The 16,876-nt window shown below is 32.2% G+C and overlaps 3 protein-coding genes across 3 annotated transcripts; 2 read left to right on the forward strand and 1 right to left on the reverse strand.

The window, feature by feature from the left end:
* Positions 1 to 3,035: 3,035 nt before the first annotated feature.
* Positions 3,036 to 11,263, reverse strand: LOC146531029 (ribosome biogenesis protein BOP1 homolog). Its single transcript, XM_085199789.1, has 16 exons — positions 11,068 to 11,263; positions 10,880 to 10,993; positions 10,678 to 10,755; positions 10,243 to 10,585; positions 9,720 to 9,882; positions 9,097 to 9,238; positions 8,521 to 8,703; positions 7,971 to 8,120; positions 7,402 to 7,569; positions 6,894 to 7,068; positions 6,387 to 6,605; positions 5,863 to 5,966; positions 5,239 to 5,412; positions 3,797 to 3,942; positions 3,463 to 3,612; positions 3,036 to 3,239 (listed from the first exon to the last, which is right to left on the reverse strand). The coding sequence occupies exons 1-16, from the start codon at positions 11,143 to 11,145 to the stop codon at positions 3,086 to 3,088; spliced, it is 2,541 nt and encodes an 846-aa protein (XP_085055915.1). The 5' UTR covers positions 11,146 to 11,263; the 3' UTR covers positions 3,036 to 3,085.
* Positions 11,264 to 11,456: 193 nt separating this feature from the next.
* Positions 11,457 to 12,561, forward strand: LOC146531030 (bolA-like protein 3). The gene is made up of 3 exons (XM_085199841.1): positions 11,457 to 11,688; positions 11,802 to 11,951; positions 12,310 to 12,561. Exons 1-3 carry the CDS (start codon positions 11,641 to 11,643, stop codon positions 12,445 to 12,447), a joined length of 336 nt encoding a protein of 111 aa, XP_085055967.1. The 5' UTR covers positions 11,457 to 11,640; the 3' UTR covers positions 12,448 to 12,561.
* A 524-nt stretch (positions 12,562 to 13,085) lies between these two features.
* Positions 13,086 to 16,655, forward strand: eIF3f1 (eukaryotic translation initiation factor 3 subunit f1). Its single transcript, XM_085199822.1, has 6 exons — positions 13,086 to 13,246; positions 13,448 to 13,594; positions 14,220 to 14,443; positions 15,510 to 15,635; positions 15,824 to 15,976; positions 16,437 to 16,655. Exons 1-6 carry the CDS (start codon positions 13,138 to 13,140, stop codon positions 16,509 to 16,511), a joined length of 834 nt encoding a protein of 277 aa, XP_085055948.1. The 5' UTR covers positions 13,086 to 13,137; the 3' UTR covers positions 16,512 to 16,655.
* The last annotated feature ends 221 nt before the right edge of the window (positions 16,656 to 16,876 follow it).

Below are 16,876 nucleotides of genomic sequence, written 5' to 3' on the forward strand. Positions count from 1 at the left end.
TTAATCATTTGGAAAATAGTATCAAGAATAATAAAATTTGTTTATATTTGACGAGGTTGATTGTACAATGTGATCTGATAAAAACATAATTTTTAAAAATATTCAAAATATAAGCAGAATTTATAATGTAAATTTGTTTTACTATAGATAAATCAAGGTAACAGCCTAAAAACAAGATAACAAGACACCCATTGTTGACTAAAGCTTAATATTATCAGAAATGTACGGATAATTATCATTATTTTCAAATCATGAAATAAAATTGAGTATACTTAGAAACAAGTAAAAATTTAGTATGCAATAAATAATAATGTTTCCTTCAGTATCAGCCATATCTTCACATAAATATTTATGGTGTAAGAGGTTGTTGAACCAGGATAAATGGGGAATGTTTTCTAGCGCCCCAACCTTTGATATTTGATAATGATGGCTATTATTACAACACATATATATACAGTGTGTTATCTATTAAGTAAATAAAGATAATTTTATATAACTTTCAATTATATCATTGATAAAAGCTTCAATTTTATGTATAAAAGTAAATAACATAAAAAAGCTTTATTAGTAAAACTATCACTTGATGACAAATTTATTAAGGAACACATGTATTTATAAAGGAAATATTTAATTTTTTTAATAATAAAGCTAAATGAGCTTTATAAGTATTTAAATCTTAACACTATTTCTATTAAAATTATGACGCAAAACCAAAAAATATATAGTGAAAACTAGAATTTAGCAACAAATTAAATTAATCTATGCATTTTTTCAGTTAGTAAAATATTTATTACGAAATAACTAATTAAAGATTTTTTTCGAAAGTACTTACTATTGAAAGCTGCTAATTTCCTTGTGGAGCCCAGTCGCTTCATAGGGGTACGAGGTTCCATGTCCCTATCGTCCAGCACTGGTGCCTCCGTTGCCGTCGGCGTCGTAGTCCCCGACGCCGACATCCTCGATCACGACACTATAGCTTTACACAATATCTATTTAACCATCTCCCGAAAGCAGGAAATACTGTTTCACGCCTGTCACCAGTCCATACTTTCAAAATTGTACGTTGCACGATTCAGGATTACAAAAAATCAGTAGCCCGAACCGTTCAAATGCGTCCGGTTCGACCAAAAATAACGACCCGATCATACTAAATCACTATAATATTATAACATCAACAACTAACAAGCACTGTTAAATAAAGTTATAAATACGATAGGAGCACGACTATAAAATATTTATGAGTTGGAAAAGTTGTGAAACAGTTTGTAAAAGTTAAGTAGCGCGCGTTTTGAGGAACAACAAACGTCGGCGGATAATTCACACGCCGACACGAGAGCGATACGGATAACGAATGAAATGGAAAATAAACGTAACTATTGACAAAGAGAAGAGTGAAGCTCGCTCGTGGTCGTATTTGTGAAAGTGTTGCTATAGATAAAATGCATCAGATGTATTCACAACTGACACGCGACTCGCCAATCAAGTTCAAGAATTAAGAGTCTTTTACGATCGGATACACGGACGAATAAATTTTACGTTCTATGTTGTTAAAAATGTATTATATTTGAATTAATGAAATATTAAATTAATTAATATTTTTTTAACACGTAAACCTATATATAAAATTATATAAAGTAACTCGTTAAAATGTTTAATAATGTTCACTAAATTTGAAAAGTTCGGATACATCAAAATTAATAAAGCACAATATAATATATCGGATTAATTTTATTTGTAACTAGTGGCCCGGACGCGGCTACGCCCGCGAAAATATAAGCCTAAATCATTAAAATAAGTTAAAAAATAATAATAAGTGGAGATTTATTATTAGAAAAAATATCTGAGTAACCGAAATGAACAAACCAAAGAAGTAAAAGTAACTAAAGGAAATTCTTAATATTAGAAAAAAAAACCTAAAGTTTGCTGTGCGCGCGTACTAATTATTAATTTTTGCGAACAATATTAAATAAAATCTTAAATTATTAAAATTACGATATTTTAAGTGTATAACATCGGTATAGATAACCGAACTGAGATAAATTAATTATAAGCAGCAAATAATTACATAAAAAATAATAGTAATTCGAAAATCTATAAAAATTTACAAAATCATCAAAGTCATCTGCCCGTTCGCGTCGGTCATACTCATATTATGCCGCCCGAAGGCTAGGTCATTTGGAATCAGTGACATCTTAATTATTTATTAGAATGTTGTACAGTAAACTATAATTTCCATCTAGATGAAATGCTAAAAGTGACTATTATATTTATTTTCATAAGGATGAATATCAAATTATAGAAATCATCTAATTTTTGCTAATGTATACAAATCTATATCAGCGCGCGCCATGTATGCATTAAGCAAACTCACTTTGGGTGACGTTTTCTTAAAACAGCAAACTTTGCAAGCTGTTGCTTAGCAACGCGTAGCGACGATTGTTATTAACATGGCGGAATAAATTCCTTGTCAAATTAATTATTTTAATATATTGGTATATAACGAAAATATTACAAATATGAGAAAAAAAAGTATCCTATGTTCATCCCGGGACCCTCAAGTATCTCTATATGAGTATTTTATCACAATAAAATTAGCGGTTTGGCCCTGATTGCGGAAAAGACAGACAGACAGACAGACAGACAGAGTTACTTTCGAATTTATAATATAGGTATGGATTACTTTGTTAAAAATCTAAATTTTTACAAGATTCTTTATAGTGTAAACCATGAGTTAGAAGTAGTTTACTAAAAATGTCTTTATAACACTGTAATAATTTAATAAATTTCGCACACTCATAGGTCTAATTTCTATTTGTGGTAATAATAGGCCATGGCTGCAAAGAGAGCCTAGCGCACATCTATACACAACTCACTTTTTAATGATTATATTTATTAACCTAATGGATACAGAAGATGGTACTTAAAGAAATAACAATGTCATATATTCAGTTCAGTTTATATCATTTATATTGTTTATACATATTTTACATTTCTCCTTTGATAGGCAAAATGATTGTTAAAAAGAAAACAAAAAATAATATATTTAATTTTATTTAATAATTAACACTTGTCTACAAATGTAAGACTATGCATATAGCCGTATAGTAGTATCTGCAGCGCCCGCGAGAAGCCACGGCTGTGATGGATGCCAGCGCACATCTAAAACACATAACTCCCCACGAGGCTCTGGACCTGACAATTGCTTGAGTGGCACTAGCAACGGGTTTTGTAGAAGATCACTGTGAAAGGAAGTTAATATAATTTTAATGTAAAAGTCAACGTAATAGAAATCGTAACATAATATTCTAAAACTACGTATTCTAAAACTAGTATTGCTGCCGGTAACAGGGTTAAGGCTGCCTTAGCTGCATTGCGTGAGACGGGGAAACGTCAGCACAGTAGCACGTTTGACCGCACAAAAAAAATCAAAATCTTACGTTTATAATTCCATTCAACACTTACTTATAAACCATTCCGTGACACACAATAAGGTATCTATCGTCACCAGCTGACGCGAATAGCGGGTATCTTTTGTGGAACGCCAGAGAGCGGACGGCGCTTCCATGGAGTCGTAGTGTTTGGTAGGGACGAGCTGATAGCTCTAAATCAAACCTGGAATACAAGATAATTTTTTCTTAAGGGCCATCAATAAATTAGGTCACACTATTTTTTTGCACTTTTCTCACATGACATATTGTGTTGAAAACATTCATTAAGTTTAAATTTACATTGTCTTTTTCTTCTAAGACCATTTTTCATAAACGTCATAATATAATTAATAAATAGATATATATACCATATCAATTTCCTGTCGTAGGACGCAACTAGCAAGTTGTCTCCAGCAGGGTGCACCGCCATAGTGCTGATCCACTGTGCTCCAGTTTGAAGTTTTCTTGTCAGTTCTTGCTTTACTAAGTCGTAGATGCGGACTACTCGTTGAGTCTGGTGGTATTAAAGTGTTATGTGGATCATTTGGTACTTGCTAAAGTTAAAAGGGTAGATGTTATGGTTGTGGGTTTAAATATCATAATAGTATTTTTAAATAGAACACAAAATCCATCCCTATATTATAAATTCGAAAGTAACTCTGTCTGTCTGTCTGTCTTTTACGCAATCAGGGCTAAACCGCTTATTTAATTGTGATAAAATACTCATATAGAGATACTTGAGGGTCCCGGGATGAACATAGGATACTTTTTTTTTCTCATATTTGTATTTTTTTCGATATATACCAATATATTAAAATAATTAATTTGACAAGCAATTTATTCCGCCATGTTAATAACAATCGTCGCTACGAGTTGCTAAGCAACGGCTTGCAAAGTTTGTTGTTTTAAGAAAACGTCACCCACCCAAAGTGAGTTTGCTTAATGCATACATGGCGCGCGCAGATATAGATTTGTATACATTAACAAAAATTAGATGATTTCTATAATTTGATATTCATCCTTATGAAAATAAATATAATAGTCACTTTTAGCATTTTATCTTGATGGAAATTATAGTTTACTGTATAACATTCTAATAAATAATTAAGATTTCACTGATTCCAAATGACCTAGCCTACGAGTGGTATAGTATGACCGACGCGAACGGGCAGATGACTTTGATGATTTTGTAAATTTTTATATATTTTCGAATTACTATTATTTTTTATGTAATTATTTGTTGCTTATAATTAATTTATCTCAGTTCCGTTATCTATACCGATGTTATACACTTAATATATCGTAATTTTAATAATTTAAGATTTTATTTAATATTGTTCGCAAAAATTAATAATTATTTAATATAGAAAAATGTTTAGTACGCGCGCACGGCAAACTTTAGGTACTTTTTCTAATATTAAGAATTTCCTTTAGTTACTTTTTCTTCTTTTGTTTGTTCATTTCGGTTACTCAGATATTTTTTCTAATAATAAATCTCCACTTATTATTATTTTTTAACTTATTTTAATTATTTAGGCTTATATTTTCGCGGGCGTAGCCGCGTCCGGGCCCACTAGTACTTTATAAAGTACAAATGTTTTGATTCACATGCATTTTTTTTTAATCACAGATTTTTTAATAAAATAATGATATTTGACATTTTATGCATAAATCACCAGATATACAGTTCTAAAGAAAAAACTGAACACAAAAAAAATATTCAAAAGTACAACATCATACAAAATAATAACAAAGACTATCATGAAATTGAAATTCAAAAAATACCAAACATTAACAACACAACACTCACAGCAACAAACAACAGCGGCTTGTGGGGATGGAAGACGGCGCACTGCACCAGCCCCTTGGCGCGCCGGAAGGGCAGCTGGCTGCGGCGCCGCGACAGCTGGTGCACCGCCACCGCCCGCGACGCGCCCTCCGCCACCGTCGCCGCCACGTAGTCGCCGCGCGCGTGCCACGCCACCTGCGAGAGGTGCGTAAGTGGTGTAGTGATACCACAACCGATACTTTATCGTGGGGAGTGAAGTGAGAGTGGATAAACTTTGAAATAGGACAGTGGGATTGGGGATGTTAAAGGGGCCTCCCCCTTAGGTTATTGATCTTTATCTATCTCTAATTTATTAGCTTCACACTGCATCCTGTACATAGTAGACAGAGGAAATCCAGTATTTAGATGCTCCACTCTCCAATTTCAGCCCAATTCTAAAGGCAATGCGTGTTGAATGTCGGAATTCAACCTCACGCTTTGCCTCAACACCAGTGCAAAGTTATGATAATATATTTCATTTTCTTGAGTGAGAATCGAACCCACAACCTGTCGTGTAATCATAAATATCAACATGTAGCAAATTTTATAATGTGACAGCCATTTGCAATATAATATCTATATAATTATATATAAACTAATACTAACATGCGTAACAGGTTTGAAGTGCGCTACAGAGATGCGTACACCGCGGGCGTGCTGCGCCGCGTCCACTTCCTCCCACGTCACGCTCGACGATGTGCGCTCGTCCACTACAGGCAAAGAAGTGTTAATTTTACTTGTGTATTCTAATTTGGAAGAAATGCTAAATCCGTTGTTTAACGTGCGTTCCATTTGTAGTGTAAAAAACATTTCAAAATCGACTTTAATTTTATTTTATAGTACAGAATACAAATAAATTTTTAAAATTGTAATATGCTGTTAGCAGGTTTACACTCTTAAGCCCACAATGTATAAAATTTAGAAGTCCATATGTATATTATACTTACACTTACAAGTGGGAAATAGTGTATTAACATTAGCTTCCCTCTGCTCAAAAATTGTATTCTCTTAAAATATAAGTGTGATTATCAAATAATAAAAGAGAAAGAAATTATTTTAAAAATATACACATCACAACATAAACCCATAACTACCACAAAGGTATATTTAAAATAAATCTCAAATCCTACTTTGCACATCATGTTTAGCCGGAGCCTCAGCCAGCAATTCATCAGTCCGTATAGCCACTTTATGAGCTCCTATATCGCTGCCAGGGTTCACCAGGAGTAGGCGACGGTTGAGGGCTACCGCCACCAGGCTGAGGCCTGACGCTGGAGTCCAGGACACTCGGGTTATGGGGTCGCCGAGTTGTATGGTGCGCAGGCAACGAGTGGTGCTGGTCTCCCAAACTGTAGTTTGACAAGACATTTTTGTATACACACCAGAAATTTAAAATCTTATTAAATTGGTTCGTAAGTAAAGAAGTTAATTTGATATTAAATATTTTATTTGGAAAAATTGCAATAAAATAATTGTTTGGTTTGGCTTACACTTAGGTTTTTATTGTATAGATATTGTCTTTAAAATTATAATGTTATTAGAACAGAAAAGCAATTCACATTAAAATAAATAAATAATAGTGTAATTAAAGCGGGTCACTAGTTCAAATATAAAACTATAAAATGAATCAAACTAACCTTTAACACATCCATCATCACTGCCTGACACAACATATTGTCCAGTCGGATCAAAGTCAACGCTCCTCACTAAAGCTGTATGACCCTTGAATTGAATAACTTCTGTGGTTGGGAACGGTTGCAGATCCCGAGGAGATGGGAGCTTTGGTACCAGGTCTTCTGAGTTGATTGTTAACTAGGGAAATAAAGATGGTATGTTAATTAGTATTTTATTGTTCTTTGTTGCAAACTACAATAATTAATAATGTATATTCATATAAAAAAAAACAATATTACATTAAAGTTTTCTCTTATTTCTAAATAAAGTCAAAGCCTGCTTAAGCAAAAACATTAATTTGTTAGTAGAGTTAAGTTGAATAGAGTAAGAAAAATTTGAATAAAGCAACAAATTACAATAACTATTAAAGGGTTAGCTAAAGTTAGAAATGTGTATTTGATTATTTGATGCAAACTACTGTGTAAAAATATACGAGTTATACTTGAAGAGAAATAAAAAAATGACTCTTACTCTCATCTTCAAAGCCCTAGGAGCTAAATACAAGTCTAGACATCTCAAAAACCGTTCCCTTATAAAACGAGGGTAGGCGGGCACTTCCCGTAGACTGCCGTGCTTCGTTGGTAAAAATGTGTATTTACGTTTCCATGGGGTCTCTCGTAAGCTTTCCCATTCTTTCATCTGTGGAGGTATGTAAATATAAGTGTGATTATGCAAATTATGAAAATTATAGGTTACTACTATTTTTTTGCCTTTCTTTTCCTTTACTTCTGTTTGTCCTTTCGTTTCTTCATTTCTCACTTTTTGCCTAATTTACGAGACATTGCGATATGGAGTTTATACTGCCGAAAATGAAATGAAAATAACGAGACCAATTCATCAATACCCATATATTATGGAGTTGTGATTTTTTAAGATGCACGCTTGTATCCACGTTATCCACGTATCCCGCCTGTGCAGAGAGAGCCTGATATTTACATATCCCGTATGCTAGGACTACCTATTTTAAGAGACATTGCCCGTTGAGTGACCTAATTCAACTTCTCTCAAAAAAGTAGACTACCTCTTAAAGTTTCACATACCTCCCTACTATCCAGCAGGTACTCCGGCGGCGGGTTGTAGCTCTCGGCGTGCGAGGGCAGGGGGCGACGCGGGGCGGAGATGGCACGCGGCGCGTTGCGGCGGGACGCCTCGTCGTCCGTCGATCCCCATAGATTGTAGAAGTTGCGCTCCTGTTACAGATATATGTATGTGGAATGTAATATTATATGGTTAGCCTAACCTAGCTTTAGAAAAATTTTAATATAAAATATTTTTTTGGATTTTTTTCTTATTTCGAAAAATTAAGTAATTTTAGAAAAGACAAAATGGGAAATACTTATTTAAAAAACATAAAAATTTGAATATCAACACAACTCTTGAAAACTGCCTAGAGTAATATTTTTCTTTCTTAAAAATATTAACAACACTACAACACATTATGTACTGTAAGCATTCAAGCTCTTTAAAAATATGAAGTAAAAAGTAAAAACCAACATCTAACTATAGAATATAAAATTTCCTTGACTGAAATTGGAACTTACAACCATTACAATCAATCAAAATACTTAAATATAAAATACAGTCACTTACCCTCTTCTTCCTTCTCTCTTCAGCAATTTCCTTTCTCGTCTTAGTCCATCCCATTTTTAATGCATGTACAATTTTAGATATTTGTTTTTGTTCAGATCTTGATGGAAGGAATGATCTCTTGTGTTCTGGGAAAGCCCTTAGTGGAGTTGCTAATACTTCTCTACTGAACCATTCTACCCAAGGCTGAAATATGAAAAAAGTGTTTTAGTATTTGTATTTTTTTTAACTTCAACATATACCATTATATGTGAAAAGTATGTAAGGTTTCACATATACCAATCATTTAAAGTTATGTAATGAATTTATCATTGTTCAGAGATATCTTTGACTAACATTTAAAAACAAAATAATAGTTTCAAGTTCATACAAAATATTATCTCTAACAAAATCATAGATTTATTAAAAAAATCTCAATATGAAACAACATATAATTACTTTATTTGTATATTCATTCATAGATACATATACAGTAGAAACTCGATTATCCGGACTTCAGTTATACGGATTCGCGATTATCCGGACTATCAATATAAGCATAACTCAAAATAAAAAAAAAAACTATTTCAATAAACTAACCTCATATTCATCATGCACAGCACTAGGAACTTTCGACTGTTTGAGACGCTCCAACAATTGTAAGTCTTCTCTTGACAAAATTATGTCTTGTCCTGTTGAAGGGTCACGCACTGTACGCCAGAACTCAGGGTCTTCCACTTTTCTGGATTAAAGAAACAAAGAGCATGTAGTGTTGTGTATTAAAGAATGCAGGTTCAAAAGAAAATAGTAGAATATTTTATCTTAGAATCTTCCATATTAGCATAGCTTAAAGATTATATTCTATAAATGCTGCCCATTTTAAAGACTGTATGTTGAGGAGGAGGTATGTTAAGTTACAATATACAAGGCAATAAATTTTTTATAGGCTCACGCTGTATATCGCATATAGCCAGATAGGCAGATGCAATCTAGTGTTATGACACTATTTCCCAATTTGTAACTATTTTAGATAGATTGCGTTCAGTGGATGATGGAACTCAATGCTTTGCCTTGTTACCAGAGCTATGAAAAATAATTTATTCCTCCAAGTGGGAACCAAACCTACACGCCGTGTTTACAGTCAAATATTGTGGCACAGTGCCACAAGGGCCTCAATATTTAATTTCAACTTAACAACTATCAAATTCAAACAACTATCTCACTTTAGAAACTCATCAATCTGGTCCCTCTGAGGTGGTTTGATAATTTGTCTACCATCCAGATCGTAGCCAACATGAGGATATTCATCATACCACCACATGGGGACTTCACCTGCTGTGTTTATACGGTCTTCCTCGTCTGATGTGTCTCCAGAGTCATATTCATCTGGAAATAATATAAAATGTTCATTTTTAGTTTTATGCTGTATAACAGAACCTGGTTTTAAGGCACTTCCATTCTCTGCACCATCGAATTTCCGAGATATAAAATGTCAAGAGACAGATCTCAACATCACACTTGGTATTTATCAATATGTAAAATTACTTTGTTTTCATAATAAAGGTCTTTATTATTATTATAATACTAACTATGATTAAAATACTAGCTATGCATGTTGATCAACTCATCCAATCTATCAATTTATTAACTAACTAACTATGTTAGATTTAATACAACAAAACAAAAATATAGTTTTGACAAGTTTGTCTTTCCACCTAAAAAAGTATTATAACATAATTCACATACCCTTTTGTTGAACAGGTTCTGTTACTGAGGCTTCTTGAATTTTGGTGGCCAAAATATCTACACTACTTTGCTGATTCTTTTGTTTATTTTTATTTTTTTTCTTTTGTTTAGTTTGTATTTGTTGTTTCGATTTCAGTTCATCTTTAGAATTTTGTTGTTTTATTGTCTTTACTTGTGAATTTTTCTTTGTTGATTCATCACTAGACCCAGCTGATGGGGTGGCCCCCGTCTCAGCTCCACTGTCATTGCTTTGATCTTCTTCTTCCGCTTCACTATCATCTTCTTCAATTTCACTTTCTTCTGAACTACCTTCATTTGCATCATCTTCAGAGTCTGTTAAATCCTATTAATTGAAAGAAAATATTAGTAGTTGTAGCTGCTGTGCAAATTGGAGTTAGTCATTAAACATGTATAAAAATATAATATCATACTCACTGAAGATTCTCCTAAAGATTCGTTAGATTGATTATCATCATCTTCTAATGCAGAGTCATCACTGTCAAACAACACTTCCTGTAAAGATGCAAATATGTGGTCAATAATATAAAAAAATATGTAAGGATATCCGTCAAAATTTAGGAATATTGGCACACATTTAAATATAATAATTATTTATTATTATTTCGAATCAACTCACATCTCTTTCGCCATCTGAATCAACATCTTCTTCTTCGTGCTCAGAGTCTGTAGCATCATTCCCCTGGTCTACATCCCCTTTCAACAGATCTTCAGCTTCATCATGACTTGAGTCCTACGTCACGTAAAATGAATGTAAATAATAAAGCATGAGTGCAGCAAATTCACGAAACATAATATAATACTTACTTTATCTTCTGTTATATTATCTTGTGTTTTTTTCGAGTCAATTTTTCTTTTTAATAACCCTGCTTTAAAGGGAGGCATTTTTAAACTTATCAACTATAATTTAACCTATTCCATAAGTAATAAATGATTTAATAAAACACATCGGCTTCTAAGCGTACAAACACGTGTTTTTGGCGTTTAACTTAATAATTATTTTGACAATAATCATATCTCAATGTCATAGTCATAAAAGAATAAAAAATATTTTTCATTAGGTTTTTTTATATTATTACAACTGTAATTTTAAAATTTTGCTACTTATTTATTCCTCAATCATTATTTTAAATGATATTTTAAAATGAAAATTTAATTTCCTTATTTTAAAACAAGTGGGCACACCAGAATCGTCAATTCAATTTTCGTAGAGTGAAACCCTGTTAAGTTACGAATTGAGGTTATGTTATGTAAAATTTGAAATATTTGAAGTTACATTGAATTAATAGAAATAATAAACATGTTAAGTGAATAGAAAGATTAATAGTACATTACCTCAAAATTATATACAGTTACTGAACAATCTATTAATTATTAAACATGTTTCGACAACTCTTTAAAGCTTTAGAACCTTGTAGAAATATATTGGTGAATATTAAAATATTTTCTTTCATAAAACATTCTTAAATTATACTATTATTTTATCTTAATAGTTTTATAAGTGAATATTGTATATTAATTTAATGAACGACAAATTCCAGAGTCGTGCTGTTGGAGGGAATGGTAATGCTTTTCAACAGAATTGTGTTTCAAGAGAGCAGAAATTAACAGAACTGTTAAAGAAATCGTTACCGGGCATTACGTATATTAGTGTAGACGACATATCAGGAGGTTGTGGAGCTATGTTTGAGGTATTTTTAAACGGTTTTTTTGTGGTTTTCTGTTTCACACTGCATTCCACATCGTCTAATAATAATCTAGTGTCAAGACACTCCATATTTTGAAACATTCTGTGTTGAGTAGCAGAATCGCATTCAATATAAAATGCTTCATTCTGTCCTACTAGAACACATAAAATAAAGTATTCTTCACACCAGTTGGTTTTGAACTCACCAATACATTTACAGTCAGACACTGTGTCACTAAAAGGCAAACAAAAGCCTCAACCTATTCATAGTTTTGAAATTGTATTTCAGTAAATATATGTAAATAAGTTGTTTAGTTTAATACATATTTAAATTGATTAAATAACACCTTATTCTATTACAGATTAGTATAGAAGCAAAGGAATTTGTAGGTCTACCAACAATAAAACAACATAGGCTTGTAACTGAATCATTGAAAAGTGAGATAGCTGAGATGCATGGTATTAGAATCCACACTACACCCTCACATACCAAAGATTGATCTTAAAGGAACATAATTAGAACATAGGAAATAAAAATATGATTACTTTGCCCTTTAAGATTTGTAACTTATAGCAAATTTTGAATTTATTGTGATATAAATTTGTTTGAGTGATTTTATTTTATTTTAAAATATTCTTAATTACTAAGATTTCAAGAGTGTGTCATTGTTTTTTGTACAATGGAACATATTTTGTTTTATACACATGTATGTAGTAAAATAAAATTTTAAGATGCATTACAATGAAATTTTTTATTCATATATTTAAAAAAAATCACAGCTTATCTAATCTTTTAAAATAATCATAAATAATAAAATAATTATTTTGTAATATAGCCAAATGTATGTATATAATATATATTATAATCATGGAAATAAAATAATATTATTATTAGCATTTATTGTTCCACTTTTTATAATTATTTTAATACTTAGATTTCTTCTTTCTTTTATCATTGATAACGTTAAAACGCTTAACGATAAGTTAATTGCAATAAGTGATTTCTTTAGCGTTCTCACTAATAAAAATCATTTCTGCAAACATAAAATAGAACTTTTTATAGAAATGCTTAATTTATGCAAATAATTATCTGTACTTTATTTTATACTCTGTCTATGAAATGCCCGTATGCGTCACTGTCACAACGTATAAAAAACACAAACTGTCTTTGATCTTTCAAACAGTCCATCATGGCGCTCAATTTATCTGTTAAGATTCATCCTGTTGTTTTATTTCAAATTGTAGATGCATATGAGCGTCGTAATGCCGATTCACATCGTGTTATCGGCACATTACTTGGTAAATAATATTAAAAATGTTTAGTGTGTGAAAGTTATTACAGTGTAGTGCCGACGTCATGAGGGATAACCTTCTTTTCTATATTTGTGATTGTGTTGTTTTTTAAATTAGTATACTTGTATGAAATTTAGCATTCAAATAAATATCATGATTAAGGTACATCGTTTGAATGATTATAATTAATTGTTTTATGATATTCAGGAACCTCTGACAAGGGGGTGGTGGAAGTAACAAATTGTTTCTGCGTTCCACACAAGGAACATGCCGACCAAGTGGAGGCCGAGTTAAATTATGCCATGGATGTGTACGAACTGAACCGAAGAGTTAATGCGTCAGAAAACATTGTGGGTAAGTGCCTTAACATGCTCAATAACTTGATGCTCTTAATTTAATTATTTGTATGGTTTCTAAATATTATAAACTTAATTCACTAAAACAATTACCTTATGCTGTATTTTAATTAGTTATTTATGAGTAAATAACAAGTTCTAATTTCTCATAAATATAACTAATTAAAATACATAAATAAAGTATTTAAGTTATTTAACATTACAGTGTTAATTTATAATTAAAGTACTATACAAAACTTTCAATAGTTTTATACAAGAGTTTAAACTGAAAACCTAGTGTGGTTAATATGAAATTTTTCCGCTGAAGTCTGTAGCAATTGCATGTTGAGTGGCAGAACTCAACACACAACATGCACACATTTTTCACTCAGAGCAAAGAAATGAAAATATTAATTTAAATAAATATTACATTTCCTCGATTGGTTATCAGAACCACATCCAGTCTATTTTACAGTCACACTTTGTGCTCCTGCACCGCGGACTGGCCTCATCTTGATTATTTTTATCATTGAAAATTGCACTGAAAATGAAGAACAGTATATTAAAAACTAGGTTCCTTCTGATATGCTATATATTTCACAGACAAAAAAAATTAACATTATTAAAATTATTTTACTTACCAGGATGGTGGGCAACCGGTAATGAAGTAACAAACCATTCCTCAGTAATCCACGAGTATTACTCTCGTGAATGCCGTGAACCTGTCCATGTCACTTTAGACACTTCCCTTGCTGGGGCTCGAATGGGATTACGGGCTTATGTGTGCGTAGCTCTGGGAGTGCCACGGGGTAAACAGGGGTGCATGTTCACACCAATTGATGTTGGACTAACATATTATGAACCTGAGGTATGTATTTTTGTTTTTGTTACATATTATTATTGTTTAACACTCAAGCCAATAACCTACTTAAACTACCACTTTTGAAATCAATTTTTTTAAATAAAATTTTACATGCTTGGCTGCAGGGTAGGATGTGTTTTAATAACATACTAGCGGCACGCCCGCGGCTTCGCCTGCGTGATCTACGTTATTATTAATTTCTGTGTACCTACATTCTCCATGAGTACCTACGTCCTATAAGTGACGTTTATACAAAATTTGAGACTTCTACCATTTGTAGTAACGAAGTTTCATACTAACTTTCAACCCCAAAAACAACCGCTTAGAATTTGAATATTGCAAATTCCCGTCTTAGTGAGCACCTACGTCCTATAAGTAACTCCTATGCAAAATTTGAGATTCCTTGCACTTGTAGTTTCTCAGATTTCGTGATGAGTGAGTGACCATTCGATTTTATATATATAGATAATATATAGATTTCTGCTTTTTCATTATATGTATATTCTGGTATATTACTTTCACTATTACTTATTGTTGGAGATGTACTGATACAAATCTAAGTAAATGAGTTATCTAAATTGATAAAGTAAACCTAAGAAGTTTGTTTTATTGTTGAGTGCACTAATCTCGGGAACTGCGACTCAGATATGAAAATTTTCATTAGCTTTAAATATAAAGAATTGAAGCTAAACTAAAATAATATAGGAAATGTCATCAAACGACCTGTGGGCAACAAATTAGTTAGCAATTATTAATAAAAATAATAACCCTTTGGGGTCATCGCAGTCTGATGAAACATGAATATATGCTTGTTACTTGAAGTAAAAAATGTATGACCTTGGTTGATTTACATATACTATTATAATATGTTTATTTAAGAATTGCATTCTGCAAATATATATTCAAAATTTATTAATAATAATTAGTAAAATAAACATAACACGACAGGCTGTCGTGACTGTAACGAGACGGTTGTGGGTTCGTGTGTGGGATACAGCGTCACGCTGATTTCATTTTTTTTTCATAAAAGTGTTTAACCAGTTTACCATAATTTTCTTTGTTTCATTTACAGATAGTAGGTTTGCAACTGTGCCAAAAGACAATGGGTCCAGGTGGACGCTCGCGTCAAGTACAACCCATGGTGGACTTAGCGCAGGTCGCTGAGGCCGCCTCCAAACTATCAGGATTATTGGATCAGGTAGATTTTAGTTATTAAGTTATATGGAAAAAAAATATCATTAAATTGTTATAGTTAAGAAAAAAACACAATCATATTGAAGTTTAAATTTGTCGGAATACTCGTACAGATACAGCAAAGATTTTTTTTCACCATTTTACTAACATGATTTTTTTTATGAACAAATCTTTTGATATTGTGTTTTACAGGTAGTACAGTATGTGGAAGAGGTGTTAGCGGATCGTACCGTACCCAATAATGAGGTTGGACGTCAGCTGTTGGAATTAGTCAGTGCGTTGCCAGACCTCGCATCTAATTCATTCGCTGACTCCTTTGCTTCTAGTGTTAAGGATTTGCTTATGGTAACTTTATTATTTTTGTTACACTTCTATACTGTTACTTCTATATTAATTTTATAAACTTGAAGGGTATGTTTGATTGTACTTGACATATAGCATGGGCGTGAAGCTAAAGTAAAATAATATTTAGTATCATCAGGGATTAGGTTGTCATTGCTTGAAGCTAATGTGTACTATAGAATTATTAATATTATCATTTCTTCCCTCTGGTAAAAAGACTAAACGCGGCGTTGTTGCGAGTTCCGCCCCTCCACACAATGCCACCAGAGTACGACGGAAAATGTGGAACGGAAGTGTCTTAATGACAACGGAGGGTCTAATTTTAACAGTAGATTTCCAGACTCCCTTTGTCTATCCTGCAATGTGATGTATGCAGTATGGAGCTGAAAAATATTTTTTTAAAAATTAGTAACATAAAAAATTTATATAAATTTTGTCACTAAAATTTATATTTTTCTTACAGGTGGTAACACTAGCACAGCTCATCAAGACCCAACTGCAGTTAAATGAGAAACTTACATTACTTACATCGCAGTAATAATACATTATTCTAAAATAATGTATGGAAAACACCTTTATAAAACCATAACTACTCATAAATTTCAATTTTGTACACAAATACTTTTTATTACTGAAATAAGATTATAATTTATGTCTACAATAAAGATAAAGTGCAGTAAATGTTATGTTATTATTTCGTCTTTTGGTATTTTAGTTATATAGGTTACGAATAATCGAACCAATAAATTGTCTAAATATAGCTTACGTTCTTGAGAGTGTGAGTTGTGTCAATGTCCAAATTGATATTACAGGATTTTTGAAGGGTTGTAGGAGCCCTTCCGAAGGTTTCCTGTGTTTACTCTCCTCTGTGTCAATGCAGTTATATTTGTCATATTCTAAAGT

This window comes from Heliconius melpomene, chromosome 16 (assembly GCF_056956725.1).
Source record: "Heliconius melpomene rosina isolate 202511_hmr_F chromosome 16, ASM5695672v1, whole genome shotgun sequence".
In the NCBI taxonomy this organism is placed as follows: domain Eukaryota; kingdom Metazoa; phylum Arthropoda; class Insecta; order Lepidoptera; family Nymphalidae; genus Heliconius; species Heliconius melpomene.